The sequence below is a fragment of the Prionailurus viverrinus genome, chromosome C2 (assembly GCF_022837055.1).
Source record: "Prionailurus viverrinus isolate Anna chromosome C2, UM_Priviv_1.0, whole genome shotgun sequence".
Taxonomy (NCBI): Eukaryota; Metazoa; Chordata; class Mammalia; order Carnivora; family Felidae; genus Prionailurus; species Prionailurus viverrinus.
In genome coordinates, this window is record NC_062569.1 from 154,179,642 (window position 1) to 154,196,420 (window position 16,779).

The following is a 16,779-nucleotide window of genomic DNA, read 5'->3' on the forward strand; positions in this document are numbered from 1 at the left end:
CACCTGTGTGTAAAATGACTCCAGCAGCCGAAGGGAGTTCTTCCCAAAAGAGTTACATGTATAGGCACTTGAAGCCAGAGGATTGGCACAGAGGATGTGGTAAAAGGGAAGTGAAGAGTTCTAGATGAAGTGAAGCTAGGGAGAGAGACAAATCCTAAGCAAACCATTATAATTCAGAGTGGTAAGTGTCATAGCAGAGGCAAAGATAGGTGATTCCAGGGTCACTGAACCTGTTTTTTTCTTGAGTTTAACAGTGTGATGAGGGATAAAGGACAATTATGCCCCAGGAAGTGACCTCTCAGCTGAGCTCAGAAAGATGGGCAAAGATTATTCAGACAAGTAGGATAGGGGATATGACATTCCAGATAGACAAATAGGCATGTGAAAAGTCACAGGGTGATAGAGTTAGCACAAGTGTTGAAAAAACACTGATAGAAACATTGTGTGTAGAGGGGTGGTGGTGGTGGTGGGGGACAAAGGGGTATTGATAGAGATGAATTAGTCTAGTCTAGAAAGACTAAACTTGACAAGAACCAGATCATGAATGACCTTATATGGTCTACTGAAGAGCTTGGATATTTTACTTAAGGCAGTGGAAAAATCATGGAAAAGTATTAAGCAATAAATTGCTCAATGAGAATTCATGTTAGGAAGACTAGTTTGGCACTGGCATTGAGAATGAGACTGGAAAGGGTATAATATTGGAGATACCAAGACCTATTCCAGGAAGTCATTTCTATAGTCTATGTGAAGAAAGACCTGAGCCAGACAAGTTGTGGAGAGATTAAGAAGCACAGGGAAAAGTCTAAAAGAATAAGAGACACGATTAGTGACTGCAGAGGTGAAGAAGAGTCCTGGATGGGATGGTAAAGCCATCATTGGGGTGGAGACTCAGGAGGAGGGGAGTCAGGAGCAATGAGATCGTATACAGCCATAAGTGTTAATGTAGGGTGAGGTTGAGCTTTGCATGGGACATCCAAGTGGAGGTGTCCAGGAGAGTGTTGGATGTGGATTGATAACTTAGGGCAGAAGTTCAGGTCGGAGATATAAAGATTCACCAGAATGTCGATAATAATTGAAGCTATCATTGCAGATGGGCTACTAAAATTGTCCAGGGTGAGAAATAAATGTATAGGAGTGAGGGTGGACATCTGGGAAGATGCACATTTAAAAGGACTTATGGAGAATGAGAAGCTTATCAATGAAATTGAGAAGAATTATCCCAAAGAGTAGAAGAACCAGGAACCAGGAAGAAGATAATTTCTCCAGTGCTGCAGAAGAGGTTGACTGAAAGAAGGGTCATGGGATCAAGCCACAGGGAATTATATGTCCTCAAGGAGGTCACCTTCAGGGGAGAGAGTAGATGGGAGGAAAACAGGTGGTATGGGCGTGTGACCATGGTGTATAATTTTTCAAGATGCTTCATTGTGAAAGAGAGTGGGGACAGGACAGTGCCTGCAGTGGTTGGTGGGTGGAAGGAGAGATTTATTTTTTCTTGATGTGAGAGACTTGAATATCATACAAATGTGAGAGGAGACATGAGTGAGTGGGGGAGGGAGGTCTTGGAAAGGTGGGAGGGGTGGAGATCCAGCCTACAGATGGACAGATGAGACGTAGGTAGGAGGGGGACACTTTTACTACTGTCCTGGGAGGATAAGAGTAAGGAAGGGTGTAGGCTCCAAAAAGTTTGGGGGTGTGTGCAGAAAAAGGAAGACTTTTTCTTGGTGGTCTGTTTGCTGGGAGTGAGGGCAGGGGAGAGCATTGGGCTTTAGAGAGGGTCCTGAAGGGTTAGACCAACCCAGTGGACCTAGGACGGCATCAGAAGTGCTGGCTTCCCAGGAGCCTCAGCTACAGAAGGCTGGTTTACATTTCCAAGACTGAGAAGTGTGATATCTTGGCAAATGTGAGCCACTGGGGCTGCACCCACGAAGGACAGATACCAGCCTTGTTACCAACAGTGGCAACAACAATAAAAGCCAATTTTCTGCTGACTCTCACACAAGGGTTATCAGCACAAACTTAGAAATCTGTTAAATATGATGTTAGGATACAGACTACCTAAAAAAGTTTTTATTTTGAAGGACTTGGGAGGAGGTCAGTCTCTTCAACACCAGTATGTGAGATTTTATGCAACATGCAGAGAAATCTCTACTACATAAAACCTTTACAAGTGAAAGTTTCAGTGAAACAGGCATGTTCTCTTGCCTCGTGGCCAAGCAGTCCAAATCACATTTCTTTATTTCCCCTTTCCCCCAGAATAAAGAATACACACACAGTAATTAGCTGAATTTAGGAGTTTATTGAAAAGGTTAAAATTTAGGAGTTTATTAAAAAGGGCCAATGTATATTTAGAGCATCCTTTCACATTCTACAAAACAGCTGCACACCTACTTCATAGGCATCATTTGAAAACATTTACCAGGTATGGCTGATGCCTGAGCTGGATGTAGGAGTAAAAAAAAAAGAAAAAAGAAAAAAGAAAAAAGAATGCAATACACACCTCTCACACTTCTAAGGAGCTCGGATATTTACCCAATGAGATTGACACCAAGGAGGATCATCCCCTTGTTGAACTGGAAGGGCCTTGAAGAGCTGATCCAATCAGGTCTGTTTGCAGATGTCCAAACCAGATGGCCAAATACGAGATCTCACGGTGAGTTCCTGGACTTGGTGCTAGAGCTGAGCCTCTCTGCACAGTGTTCTTGCTATTTATACCATGTGCCTTGTCAGCCCCAAATCCTCCTGTTACCCGACATCATTAAACACACAACATGTTTCATATTCGGCAGAATGGGCACATAGGGAGGCAAACAGACAAAGACATCTTGATAACAGTCTTTGACAAGAATGGACATTGGAGAGTTTCCAGTTAGCTCCCTAGCCATTAGAACGTCCCCTTGCTGCCTGCTCTGACAGCCTTTGTTGGATGCTTGGTTTGATACAAAAGACTCTTAACTACTAATGAAAACATCAGCTCCTTGATGTTGAAGGTTAACTCTTGCCACATGATTGGGCTGAGTGTCTTCCACCAAGATCCACGAAGCTAAAGATGAAAGAAATGGCGGTTTCAATGGAACAGGGATGTTCTCTTGCCATGGGGCCAAGTGGTCAGAAAAACAGGTAGTGTTGGGCTAACAGTACATCTTTACCTGGCTGGTGCTTTGCTCTGCATATGCAGAGTGCACGTCTTCGGACTGTCATCAGGTTCCCTTCCTGGTCAATGGCAGAGCAACCTCCTACCTTGGATGGGAAAATAGACATTGGAGGGTTGCTGATGTGGTGTCTAGGATGTGTCCTACTTGTGTGTCATTGAGTATGGGCACAGTGGTTGATGGAACATTGTGCTCTTACTCAGGTCAAGGTCTTTTTTTCACATTACCTGGGGTTGAGTGCTGGGTCAGCATGCTGGCACCATTACTACTCCATCTTAGAAGTTGAATCTTTGTAAGACACTTAACATTTTAGATCTAGAAACAGAAAGAATCTTTTTAATAGTTTGTTAAATACTTTTCCATGCAGTGTCAAGAGGAGGTCCCCTCTCTTTTTTTGAGGCATTCAGCCCTTAGGGGAACCTCAGAGAATGAGAGACTGAAGCAAACGCGAATTAACTCTTTGCAAACAGAACTTTGTGCCCACACACAGCATTGTTGGAAATGGCTGCCTTCCCTCCGATTGCGATGCCCAGGTGGTCATGGTAACGCCCTTGGTGGTGGTTTGGCCTTGGGCCCTGCTGTCTCAAGGACACTTCTGAGCACCTTCCCTTCAATACACACATGAATGTAAATCCCAGTTGTTTTTCTCTCCACGGAAGGGTTATTTCTTTGAGGCAGAACACAACCCTCTGTGGGGAGGCACGATGCCAGTGATAATAAACACTGCCTTTTCTTACAGTTGGCTTGAAGTTTCTGGAACACAAAGAGCTTTCCAGCTTTGCCAAGCTTGTCTTGGGAGATGAAACAGGCACTCCTTGCCATGTGCTCAAAGTTACTTTTCCCCAGCCTTTTCCCTTTCTTTCTGAAGGTGAGAGATTGCGAAAAGCAAAACAATTATAACAACAACATTCTCATCAAATTGTAAAAAGTTTGTGAGTCAGTGGATCACACCCAGAAGCCTAACCTGCAAGGGTCCTGCTAGGGAGTTGAGGAGGGGGCTGGTGCTGCCCACATCTGGTTTGCTATTGTCAGGATGTGTAGAGAGTCTCAGATTTGTATCACACTTAAAAGCTAATAGCTTGGTCTGCCACAGTTCCATGGCAGAGGACTCCAGTCTCCTAAGTCAGAGACTCAGTGTGGTATTACTCACAGCACAGAGAAGGTCATGAGTGCCACGACCCCATCAGTTCTCTTGTGCCCTCAAGGCCCATGGGGTGATACAGAGGAGCCAGGTAGACTGTGCACACAGTAGGTTTGGGTCACAGTCGAGGAACCATGAAGTTAAGAAGCACCAAACATTTCTTTTCCATTTCAACAAATAATCATAGGATGCCTACAATGGACCAGGTGCTGATCTAGGAATGAAGAACACACTGAGAAAACAGAGCTCTGTCCTTGTGCAGCCGACCTTGTAGGAATAGACAACCATCATAAATAACTAAATTATACGGTAAGTCAGATGAGAAGGGTATGAACCGAGAGCCACAGACAATGTGGCAGCAGGAATGTTGGGAGCGGGCTGAGACGATGAGAAATTGGGGTGAAGACGGTAGAACACCAGGGGACCTGCCTGAGGCCACGCAGACAGGCAGGGGAGCTTGAGGGTGTGAATGCCTGTGTCTAATACCTAGGAAACTCCAAACTTAAAAAAAAAAGGGTTGCTGGCAAGCCTGTTAAATTTTGCCTCAGAGAAAGACATTGTTTTTATTATCTTGGTCAGCAAACATAACTGCCTCTTGCCCAGAAGGGAGACATATCTCTATCTTCCAAAGCTATTTGTTATGCAGACATCCTTGAAAATATAGTACAGAACAGAATCCATTAATGTCTCCTCTCAGCAGATATGCACAAATGCAAGGGACTCATGGCGGATTGTCTCTCAACCGTTAATTCCCACTCTCATGCTTGCTGATACTTGAGTGACCCAGCCAACACTGAGGTCCATCCCATCTTTGGTCCCAGCTTGTGGAGGGAAGAGGGGCTCAGCCAGGATCCCATCCTTAGTTACCACCTAACCCTGTCCTAGCCACGGCTCAGCAGGCTCAGAAATTCCTTAGGCTACTCAAGAGCTCTACCATCATGAATCTTCTCAAATAAACAACATACAAGAGCAAACAGACACAGTTCTACATAAGCCTGAAGACTCCTTGACTTATGCCCTTGTTAGGATTGCAACAGTTTGGTTTCTAAGAACTGAGGAAAACTTTTCTTTCGCTCCAGCTTTATTCCTCTGACTCTGTTGTTTGACAGGTCACTTTGAGCCAATGAGTGAAAAAGTAACATGGGGCTCAGGACCCTTGGATATTAAATTATTGATACTTAATCTTCCCAAGTGATCTTCAGAGAGCTGATGATGCCCTCTGGGCCACATTCTTTAGGTAATAGAGGAACACTTTTGAACATGAACATACCATCAGCTCCCACTGAACCTTCAAGAGTAGGTGATTATAATCAACTAGTTCTTGGATTAGCAATCCTAGTCCACGGAGGCTGTCCACCTTTGCTAGAAATAGATTTACAGAGTTCACAGCTTTTCTGGAAGGCCTCAGTCATTTCCTTAAAAGTCACATGAAGCTTTTGGCCTATGGAGATCAAAGTCCCAGATCAGAAGGGCCTTAACTGAGTGTGATTTCCTGCTTATTTTATGAGCAATTTAAGCAACAGTGTGTTTTCAGTGTCTTAAAGTATTATCATGCTTCTCTGTAGCATGGGCACAAACATGGTGGGATGGGAGCTTATCCAGCCTGACCTATGATAAGCTTTGTATCATTTTACCCCTTCATCTTTCTTCACCTCCACTTCTACACCTTCTCCTCCTCGTGGAAGGTCATGGCAGATGTGGATGTAAGAAAGTGGGCAGGCAGACATGCGAACCGAATGCAAGCACTAGGGTTCGTGTAGATATATGTGTACTAATGCTGTGTGGTTTATTGGCCCTGTATTAAGCAAAGGCCTTGTTCACTTTAGGAAGGTGGGCCTTTTTTAGACTGCCAGCTGAATGGATGCCTCAGAAGAAACCCAGCCCATTGACCCAATGGCTATTGTCCGGTGACCCTCTAGATATTGGCAAAGGATAAAGAACTTACCTGCGTCCCATTGATCTAAGATAAAGCACTCTGGTTTCAGACTTAGCCTAACAAGATGACCTCTCAAAGACATTATAAATCAGGTTAGAGACAGGCAGAGGTCCAGAGGAAAATTAATTTATTGTCACCCTGGATAATGGCTGTTTTACTACACAGCACGCCTTTTACATCTATAGATCTGGATCTCTTTGTGGCCATTAACTCCAGGCTCCTTCCTGAGAGAGAGAGAGAGAGAAGTGGACTTTTTGATACAATGCTTGTGTGTTGAATTCATTTTAACGAACATCGTCAAGGCAGGATTATGAAAGTAATCCATTAGAGAGGCAGTCATGTTGCAGAATTTTTATTTTTGCACAGCTTGAGAGAAAATGAAAAAAATGGTAAACTTCTAAGTTTGGGGACTATAGAAGTTTTAAATTGATGAAAGATAGTTTTAATTTTTTCCCCAGAAAGTAGCATTTAATTTCCTTTGCATACAAAAGCAGTCTGTGAGGGTCTGTAAGGGTGCAGACAATAAACTGTCAACAGGGATCAAATTCTGAAACTGTGGCAAGAATAAAGAAAGCACACTTCACAAGCACGGAGTCATCTAATGTTTGTTCCGGCAGATGAGCTGTGGACCTGGTCTGCAGGCTAGGTAGGTCAATGTGCCTACCTGGAAAATAAATGGAAGGAAGCAGTGATGGAAAAGAGGGAGGAAAGGAAGGAAGGAGGAGGGGAGAACAGGAAAGACATTTCTGAACATGTCCTCAGATGGTAATAACTGGCACCAGTCTGTGCTGGTGGCTTAAATAGGAGCCTGTAGAGACTATTAAGAGAGAGAAAGGTACTTGTGTAGTGTGTTACCTGGGCAACTGAGCTGCCATGGGCATTTGATCAAGTTTTCTGATCAATGCCAGACCCCTGTTGTGAAGACCTAAGAGAGTCTGGGATGGGGTGTGGGTGTGGGTGCCGTGGGCGGATGATGTGCACTTTCTAAAGCACACCGTGTGTCATGGGATGAAGAATGAAGTTCAGACTACTTAAGAGTACGTTTTCTGGTAGGATGAGCCACATGGTAAATAATTTAAACTTGGAGGAAAAAAAATTAAACGTTGAATTTCAGAGGAACTTCACTTACTATTGGCTGGTTTTCCTCCGGGTACAGAGGAGTGAATCAGAGGCAACATATTCTAACATGGTCTATTGCAAATTTAGATACCAGTCATGGTGGTGACAGAACAGGTCCCGGAGGGCAGGGTGCATAGAGTTCCCTGGTCCTCTCTTCATTTCTCCAGCAAGCTGGTGCTACCTGTGGGACTCTAGAGGAGGAGTCTGCCAACGTTTCTGTGCTGGGTCAGATGGTAATATTTTCCACCTTACAGACCATACCATCTCTGTTGTAACCACTCAGCTCTGCCATCATGGCACAAAACAGCCATAGGCAAAATGCAAATGGTGCACATGGCGGTGTTCCAATTACATGTTATTTACAAAAGCAGCAGCGGGCTGGATTTGGCGCGTGGGCCATGGTTTGCTGACCCCTGGCGTAGCTAGAGGGCGAAGTGCTGTGGAAAGGCAAGGAAGGAATGGAACATCTGGGAAGCTTAGAACACCTGGCCAGCCCCCGGTTATGGTCGGGACCAGCTGTGTCTTCTGTGCTCTTCTCAGCCATTCCTGAGGAGCTTGGAGTGCTGTTATCTTCTCTGGTTCATTAAATTGGTCTCTGTCTGGGTCAGTCCTGGTGTTTGCAAACACGACAGTCAAGAGGAAGGAGGACCCAGCGATCAGTAGGAGACAAGAGAGGTAGACACCGAAATAAAGGCAGACAACCTTTCCTTTTTTATTTCGCTTAGACAAAATGCAAAGAGTGTCTCATTAAATTAAAAAATAAACAAAAAGAAAAAAAGAAAATCAAATTGATTCCCCCCAACCCCTTCACTGACGGCACTCATCCTAATTAACAACAGAAGGAGGTCAAATTGAGGACCCAGTTTCTAATGGGAAAGAAAGGTGTGCAAACGTGACTGAAGTCTCCCCCCCTGCCCCCAAATCAAGGTTCCTTTTAAATTCACAAAGAGGGTAAATTTTTTTTCCTGTTTTCGTTCTTAAATCTTGTGTGATAGAACTTCCAGTCAGAAGGTTTAATTAGTCCCCCATGCAACTTTGTAGAAAATCAGTAAAAATGCAATAGCCTGTGAAGATCATAAAACTGGACTTCTTTCCCAAAAAATCAGATGCCCAGGCAGATGGAGCTCACACTCAGACAGAAAAAAAGCAGGAGAGTCTTTGCACTGTCTGTGGTTTCAGTATTTTCTCTTTTTTTTAATATATTTTGGCAATTTTCTTTAATTATAAATATTGGAATTCCGTAAAAAAAAGGTAGCTTTGATTGAATTTTTTAAATTGTATTTACAACTGCTGTCCAGTCATGCTATTTGTTATACCAGGGTGTAGGATTTTGCGTAGGGATTGTTTCCTTTCAAATGGCCCCGAGAGTCAAGCAGGGATTCTTGGGAGCTGCTCATCTTAGCTGCCTGTCCCAGCTCTGCTCCCTCTCGCTGAGGTAATGTGGCCACAGCCCCTTGTTGCCACTGCTGTCCCTCTCTCGTGGAGGACGTGGAGGAGGACGCCTCCATGGGGATCGGTTCAAGGACCGTGGGTCGCTTCAGGGTCCGACTTTTCTGAGGTTCCAAGCACGCTTGCCCTAAACTCAGGTCCCTGCTGGTGCTGGCACCGCTTCGGTTTAACAAAAAGTCCATTCTAAGGTATGGAGGCAAATGTATGAGGTCACCTGGAAGGAAACACAGAGTGGTTAGTTGGCTTCCTCATCTGCTAAGCAGGTGCCTAGTGTCGTTCAGCGTTTAGAGCCGGAGATGTCATTGGACCTCGCCACTGCTCTGCAGGACCCCTTGTCAGAGCTCACTACAAAAGCAGGTGGAATTGTCCTGACACCCGTCCCACCAGGCGTCCCACTGGCTTTTCTAGGGCACCTTGGCTTAGGCTCTTAAGTGTCATGCTTCAGCAGGAGAAAGAGAAGTAACGAGATCCTTCAAAATCCCACCATGGAAAGAAAAACATACGTCAAAGGCGACAGCGTGCCCCAGGTACAAAGTGTGGTACACTGGACCCCGTGGGTGGTGACTGGAAGCACTGGGGGGAGCACAGGGCTTGAGGAGGGAGGCGGCGAAGCCAAGGAAAAGATAATGGTCATTGGTTAGCCCAGGGCTTCGGGTCTTTCTTTCTCCAGGACGCACACAGACAAGAAGTGTTTGTGCAGCAACCAGCTGGGATGAATGCAGGGGGCTCTTCCCGGCCATCTGGGGGCCGAGGGGCTCACTGTTTTGGCTCACTTGTAACTTCTCCATGGCACACTGGGTGGGTGGGCGGTTCTGGTTAGAAAGTGGGCTGGGGGTGTGCTGTCCTCGAGCCAGGATGCCAGACGGGAGGATGTTCAGGTGCGGGAGGCATGGTGATGGTCTGAGCTCAGGGGATGTCCATGGAATGTAAGAGGGAATAGAACAGTGAGCTAGAAAAGGGCCCAAGGATCCTGGCTTCTGAATGGAGGGTGGCCTCATGGTGAAAGGGAAGGACGGTGTGGGTGGGTATTTACACATCCCATTTCCTAAAAGCCGTGACCCATCTTTATTCTTGAGAGTTGAATAAGCCCATTATATTCATTTGCTCGTTTATTTATTTACATGACTATTATTCTTGTCATTTTGTTCTCAGACTTAAGAAAACGTGGCATTCCTTTACCCCCAGGGTGATTTGAAAATGTAGGTCAAGAATGCCTCCTGCTGTTTCTGAGATCCAACTGAATGTTGAACCCGTGGCATATTTGCAAAGTGTTGGGACAGATTCGGGAATGGCTGTCTATCCCGCTAAGTCCCCACTGAATGAACAGGACTTATTAAGCCCCTTGCAAAGCAGTAGTTTCTTGGTCCCAGCTGGATTGCAGGGTGCTCAGGTCCTAGATGAGGTAGAACAAATGTGTTTGAAATGAAAAGACAAAGCCCATGATAGCTGCTCTCTGCCTGCAAGGGCTCTCACGTTCGATTTCGTGATCAGAGGGTTGGGGTAGCTGAGAAAGGTGGGGGAGAATTGCAAATCCTTAGTAACGGAAAGAGCCCAGCCCCCACATCTTTGTGTACGAAGGCTGCCCGCGCTCTCCTACTGAACGTCTGACAACTCTCTGTGACTATCCAGTATCTCTGAGTGATCCACTTTTCAGGCAAAGCTTTATTAAGTTGTACGATGCTCTAATTAGCCCTTTTGACAGTGTGAATACTGCAAATGAGCTTTCTTAATAATTCATGCCCTTATGAGGAAGAAAGCACCCGAGTAATCGGTGGTGAGCTGTGTTTATTAAAGGCACTTTATGTCCATTAAAATCCCACCCCACGTGCCAATCCAAGTACCACTAGGGAGACTGAGTTCTCGCACACTTCCGTCTTCTATGTTCTTCAGATGCCTGCAGATCCCAGAGAACTCATGCACTCATCACTCCAGGGAGAGACAAGGGGACTGGAAAACCTGAATATGGGTTGACGATGCTGACAATCTGGATAGGGGCACACCCGCTTTTCTTAGTGTCCTGCCCTCCGCCTGCTCGTTTCCCTGAGCGATTTAGGAGCAGAGGTCTGGAAGACGTTGCCTGCATTTAATCTGGGCTCAGTCTCCTCACTCATAAAATGGGGGTACTCGCAGAATCCACCACACGGAGTTGCGGTGGGGATTTCATTAGATAATGCGCGTGAAACGGCTTTACTGTCAGACATCTCCCTTCTCAGAAGGTCTGAAGTTAATGGCCTGGAGACCTGCCAGGGGAATGAGCTGGGAACTCTTCTTTCTGCCTTGGCTTCTGTCTTCAGTGGGTTGGTTAGTGCCCACCCCCTATTCCCTAAGATATGTCCATGTCCCAGCCCTCAGAATCTGTGAGCGTGACTTTGCTTGGAGAAAGTCTTCGTTTATGTAATTAAGTTAAGGATCTGGAGATGAAGTCATCAGGACTTGGGGTGGGTGCCAAGTTTGGGGACAGGTGTCCTTCTAGGGAAAGGCAGAGGGAGACTGGGGACAAGAGAAGAGGGAGGAGCCATGCGAAGAGGGGAGGAGGGGTGGAGAGGTGCTGCCCCAAGCCAGGGAGCACCTGCAGCCACCAGCAGCTGGAGGCAGCAAGGAAGCGGTTTTCCCCTGGAGTTCCTGGAGGGAGCACATGTCTGCTGACACCGATTTTGGAATTCTGCCTTCCCAGAACTGTGACAGCACAAATCTGTGTTGTTCTGAGCCGCCCAGTCCGTGGTACTTTGCTATGGCGGCCGCAGGACACTCACACAGATGTCCTTAAATCTTGTCTGGGATGGGCTGGATCTCCTTCAGCGGGGAGCAGAGCCTCTTTGAAGGCATCTGTCTCCACAGCGAGCAGGTCTTTGAGTCCCTCCCACTCCAGCCTCCCCAGCTGACCCACCCCCAGCTGCTGTATCTTCTCTAATGTTCTGTGGAGCAATACGCCCTGACGAGAACCCACCAGAACCCTCTGGAGTCGTCCCACACGTGTGAGAGGACCAGTGATCCCGGAGAAGCTCAAGCCTACAGTCACCTCCGTCAGGCACGCATGGCCCTTGGCATCCTTGTGCGTGTCAACCCACTGTGGCCACAAACGCGTGGCTTTAGCGCTGTTTCCAGTAAAACCAGTTTCAGTGGGGTTTGCCTCTATTTTCAGGAGGATTCAATCATTTGTTACTTAAACTCCTCTTCTTTGCTTTAGTCCGCCTTACCCCTCCTCTTTCCCTCTTTCTCCTTCTCGTTTTGTTTCCCTCATGTGGACCCTCTTCTCCAAGAAGTAAAGAGCAGAGGGAAGGGGTGAAATAGTGCGGGTAGGAGGGGGCAGGGGTGGCAGCGACACGCAATGCAGTGACCAGCACACAGACGGCAAGGAAAGTGGGGTGCGTGCGCACGCGTGTGTGTTATATGTGTGGATGTGTGTGTGCTTGTAACTGTGTGTGCATGTTTGTGTGTGTGTGTGTGTGTGTGTGTGTGTGTGCGTATGACTATGTGGGTGCAGGGGTCTGTGTGTGCGGGTGGGTGCATATGTGTTTCTGTGTATATGTATGTGTGTATGTGTGTGCATGTGAGTGTAAGTGTGCATGTGTTTATGTGTATGTGCGTGCATGTGTGTATGCATGTGTTCATGTGATTATGTGTGTGTCTGTGCTCGTGTATGTGTGTATGCATGTGTGAGTGTGTGTGTGCGTGTGTGTGTGTGTGTGTGTGTGTGTGTGTGACACACAGAGGGGAGGAAGCCCTGGGGAGAAGCTGCCACCGAAGGAGAAGTGGAAATGCACAGGAGAAGGGACAGATAGAAGGGCCCGGGCTCACATACTGGTGGCTGGAAGGGAAAGGATATGGGGGCCCCAAAGCCGCCTTCCACGTCTTCTTCTGCCCTACTTCCATAACGGCCTACACTTCTAGCACTTTCCTAGTTAGCTAGATCCTGTTAGCTACTTTCCCAAACCCAGCATGAATGCAAACACGGTGATGGGGGAAGAGTCCCAAATGGAACTTTGGGGCACACTCTGCCCACTGATTTTTGTGGGTTTTAATTCATGCATTTGTGTGTTGTGAGCAGTCTCCCCACTGTGCCCTGCTCCTCAGGCCTGGCCCTTGTGTCGGAGACGTGGGGTGAGGGTGGGGGTGGAGGGGTCCAGACACCTGGGAAAAGGTGCTCTGAGGGGCTGAGCTTAGGGGCTCAGGTGCCGGACCGGACCACAGTCAGAGGGGTTGACACGGGCGGTCAGGGTGGGGTGAGTGGGGGGAACGGGGCTGAGAGAGCGGAGAGAGAGAGAGATGGAGAGATCAGAGAGTGATCAGAGAGAGACAGAGACAGATGGAGAGACAGAGGCAGAATGAGCGATGGAAACACACACACACACACACACACACACACACACACACGGAAGCAGAGGGAAGAAACACGAAACAGAGAACTTGGGCAGGGGATGAAAATGGGAGACAAAGAGCCATAGCAGATGGGATGCAGCACAGGAGTGGAGGAGGACACGGCCACATGGGCCCCCAGCATGCAGATCACAGGTGAGGGTGTGGCCCTGTCCCCTCTCCTGGCCATACTCACCTACCTCGGGGCCTCTGCATACTTCCTCAGCCTGCAAACTCCAGATCACAGGCTGTCCCTCCTGTGCCCCCGAGACATCCACCTCCAGGGACTAGGGGGGAGGGGGTGGCGCAGCCATTGTTCAATGTTATGCCTTATTGTTGACATAACGGTCCATTCCTCATTTTCCTGTCACTGCCCCTGGGACCTTCGGCGCCACTAGTCTCTCTGAAAGTTCACACTGAACGAATGGCATTGATTTCTCCCTCTGTCCCTAACCACCTTGCTTACTGATGCCAGTCATAAACCAGCACAGACCCTCTGACGGCCCCATACCCCCCAGCAGGTGCATGGCATACTCAGAGCCTGCCATCACCCCCACGGGGGCTTCCAGCCATGGTTGGCCCAGCCTTGCGAAAACGGCTCTAGTGAACCTGTGTCACTTATCTGAAGCCAGGAGACGCTCCCTCCTATCGGGAAAGCAAAACTTCCCGAACTTTCTCAGGATACTCAGACGCACACACAGTTTGAATGCACTTCAGCTTTGGAAGAAGGATGACAAAATCGATATGGAAGAAGAGCAAGAATGCATTGATTCAGAAAATCTATAATGATGTGCCTTCCATGAATCTATTCTCGGGCGATGCTTCCAGCCATTTGGCATACCCCACACTAGGGAAGGAAACGTCTAGAGTTTAGACCAGTGGTTCTCAGCAAAGAGTGATTCTACCCCTCGGGAAGCAGGAGGCCATGTCTGAAGACTATTTGGATGTCACAGTTGGGAGGTGGCTGCTACTGGCCTTTACTGCACACAGGCTCAGGATGCTGCTTAAAACCCTACAAAGCACAGGACAACCCCTCCCCTTCACCCCCCCGCCAAAAAAAGTGACCCTGATTCCAGTGCTCACTGTGCTGTTGAGAAACCATAGTTTAAAGGGGCCAAAGTTCACAATTCCAAGTGGACCCTCATTTTTCTTTAATTTTATCTGAAAACCATTTAACTCAATCAGAATAAGGGATTTCACTGCTCAGCTTCTACTGGTCCACAAGGGGTTATGGCCTCGGTTCTTGGGAGAGAGCGAGGGACGGTTCCCATGCAACAGTGGCCACGGGGTCTGCCTCTGACGTGGCCCGATGCAGTGGGAGATTAGGATGGGGTAAGAGCATGAGCTAGCAACTTCTGGGTTTCACGCAAAATTCTTGCCTTTGCCTCGAAACGGTGCTGTGACCCTTTTGGCGTTTGCCTCTTATCTGTAGTCAAGAGAAGGGGGCACGGTGAGTTCTAAGGGCATCTTTAAGCCTTCCTTATGCTCTTCACTATCTCACCTGTGGACACTGGGTAAGCACATCTGTATCAGGAATCCGGGGGTAAGTATGAAACAAACAAATGCATTTTGGGGAGGCTACGATTCCAATTCACACTGCAATAGCCCTCTTCCCCCTCCATGCACCTAAGACTGCACGCAGATGCTTTCACAACAAATTCTTTGGGAATGAAAGTGAACCGGAGTCCCGGGGGGTTTGGCTGTCCTCTGGGGCCAAATACAAAGGAACTTTCATCAATTTCTAACAAGGCTTCATCTCTATGCTTGGATGGGGCTGGGTATTGATGCAAAGGTAAGAAGCAAAGAATGCTTCCAGCACTTTCACTAAGAACCACACAGATCAGGCTTGTAATGATGCTACAACATCAAAGAGCTACTTACAAAGGGTGAGCTTGGAGTCTGCCCACTCTGGAGCCAAACGAGATCTAACACTTTTTGAGTTTAATATTAATGCTGAAGCAAGGTAATGAAAACTTGTAAATGAACCTCTCTTGGTAAATGAATCTTCGCTCCCAAAAGGCAAGCAGGAAAACCCCTAAATAAATAATGTGAGACCGATAGCGGAGGCCTGTGTGTGCTGATTCTGTTACCATTCTTGGCTTGTACTTAGGAGGCTTCATGCATTTTTAAGAGCTCATCAATACCACGATCTTCCTACTCACTGGTGAACTTTAAACACTACACTGAGGTATGAAGCGGGGCTTTGAGTTTGTTGCTGCTTACGATTCCTCTGAAATCAAGTAGTTCTGAATAAAAAACAGGATCAGAAGACCTGCCCCAGCATTTGGGCAAGGTCAGGACCACTGAGCAGGGTGTTTGGAGCACCCGGTGAGGAGGGGGCCGTGAGATTCAAGGAAGCTCCAGCTCCCACAAAAGATCCACAAGGACCCACGCGCTGGGGACTACTGAGAGGGTGGCCCGGTTGGAGTCTTAGACCTGCTCCACCAGGGGGCTGGCAGACCCGTGTGCCCCGAATCATCCCACAGGAGGACTGAGTTAATCTGGATGTGAGAGGATTCTAGGCAGAGGAAATAGACATTTGTGGAGTTGAGGAGCCCAGAAAGCAGGGGTCTTGATGGGTGAGGAAGACGGGACTGGCTTCTCAAAGCCCCATGAGTCTTTATCCTGAGAGCAATGGGCAACCACACAAGGGATTTCAACATGAGAGGACTGACTGTATCACTTGAATTTAAAGCTTGTTGCTTCCAAGTTCGGGATATAAGATACGTTAGAGGTTGGGGCCAGCTGTGTCCACACAGGACTTTGCTGTCTTCTTACATTTTTGTATATTCCCAGCACCTTTGAGTTGCTCCTGGCTTATCATGGCATCTCACTTGTGTGTGTGTGTGTGGGGGGGGGGTGTCCCTGTCTTCCATAGGCTGGATTTGGACCTTGTTTCTTGGACCTCCTCATTTATCTGCCTTGTGTCTTCAGGTTTCTTTGTCTGCTGTTTATTATACTACATGCTATTCTGATAAATAAGGAGACTGTGGGAAGTGTTGGTTTAATATGTTAACACTTTTATGTCTTAGGATAATACCCGGTGCGGTATCTTTTTATAGAGAAGATATCCAATAAATGTGGGTTGCATAAATGAGTGTAAAACATTTGTGTCTTTCTGGAGATGCCAGACTTGCACTGTGGCAAAACTTTTTGCCTGTCATCCATGGCACTGGAATCTAGAACCTTCGTTCTGGCCGCTCAGCAGGACACAGCTGGGCCTCCTGCCTCTTCCTCACACGTTGTCAGGCATGGGTCTCCTCCTTACCTTGCACTACCTGTGGGCTGGCTCCTAGGCAACCCAAGCTGAATCCCAATAAGCCAGCCAAGAAAAACTGAGCTAGAGGGCTCGGGGTCCGAGAACAGGCAGTCAGAACAAAAGAATGCACACTTAGGAACTGGAGGACAGATACGACGGCAGCACCTACGATAAACACGCGAGAGCCCTCGGAAGGATGGGAAAGCCTGGGCACCTGGAACTAGTGAAAGGGAGGAGGCCGGTGCAAAAGGCGAGCCCCTCAGAACAAACCCACCATCACTTCCTGTGTTCTGGAGACGTCACACTAAAATAACAAGTCAGTCCTTAAGAAGACAAAATCACAAATGCACATCAAAGACATCAGTTT

At 47.4% G+C, this 16,779-nt stretch overlaps 1 protein-coding gene across 1 annotated transcript in view; it reads right to left on the reverse strand.

Moving 5' to 3' along the window:
* Nucleotides 1-8,658: 8,658 nt before the first annotated feature.
* Nucleotides 8,659-16,779, reverse strand: part of DSCAM (DS cell adhesion molecule) — a 632,639-nt gene continuing 624,518 nt past the window's right edge. Inside the window, exon 33 of the mRNA XM_047874074.1 lies at nucleotides 8,659-9,011. Within this exon, the coding sequence (XP_047730030.1) occupies nucleotides 8,659-9,011 (353 nt within the window). The remainder of the gene's footprint in view (nucleotides 9,012-16,779) is intronic.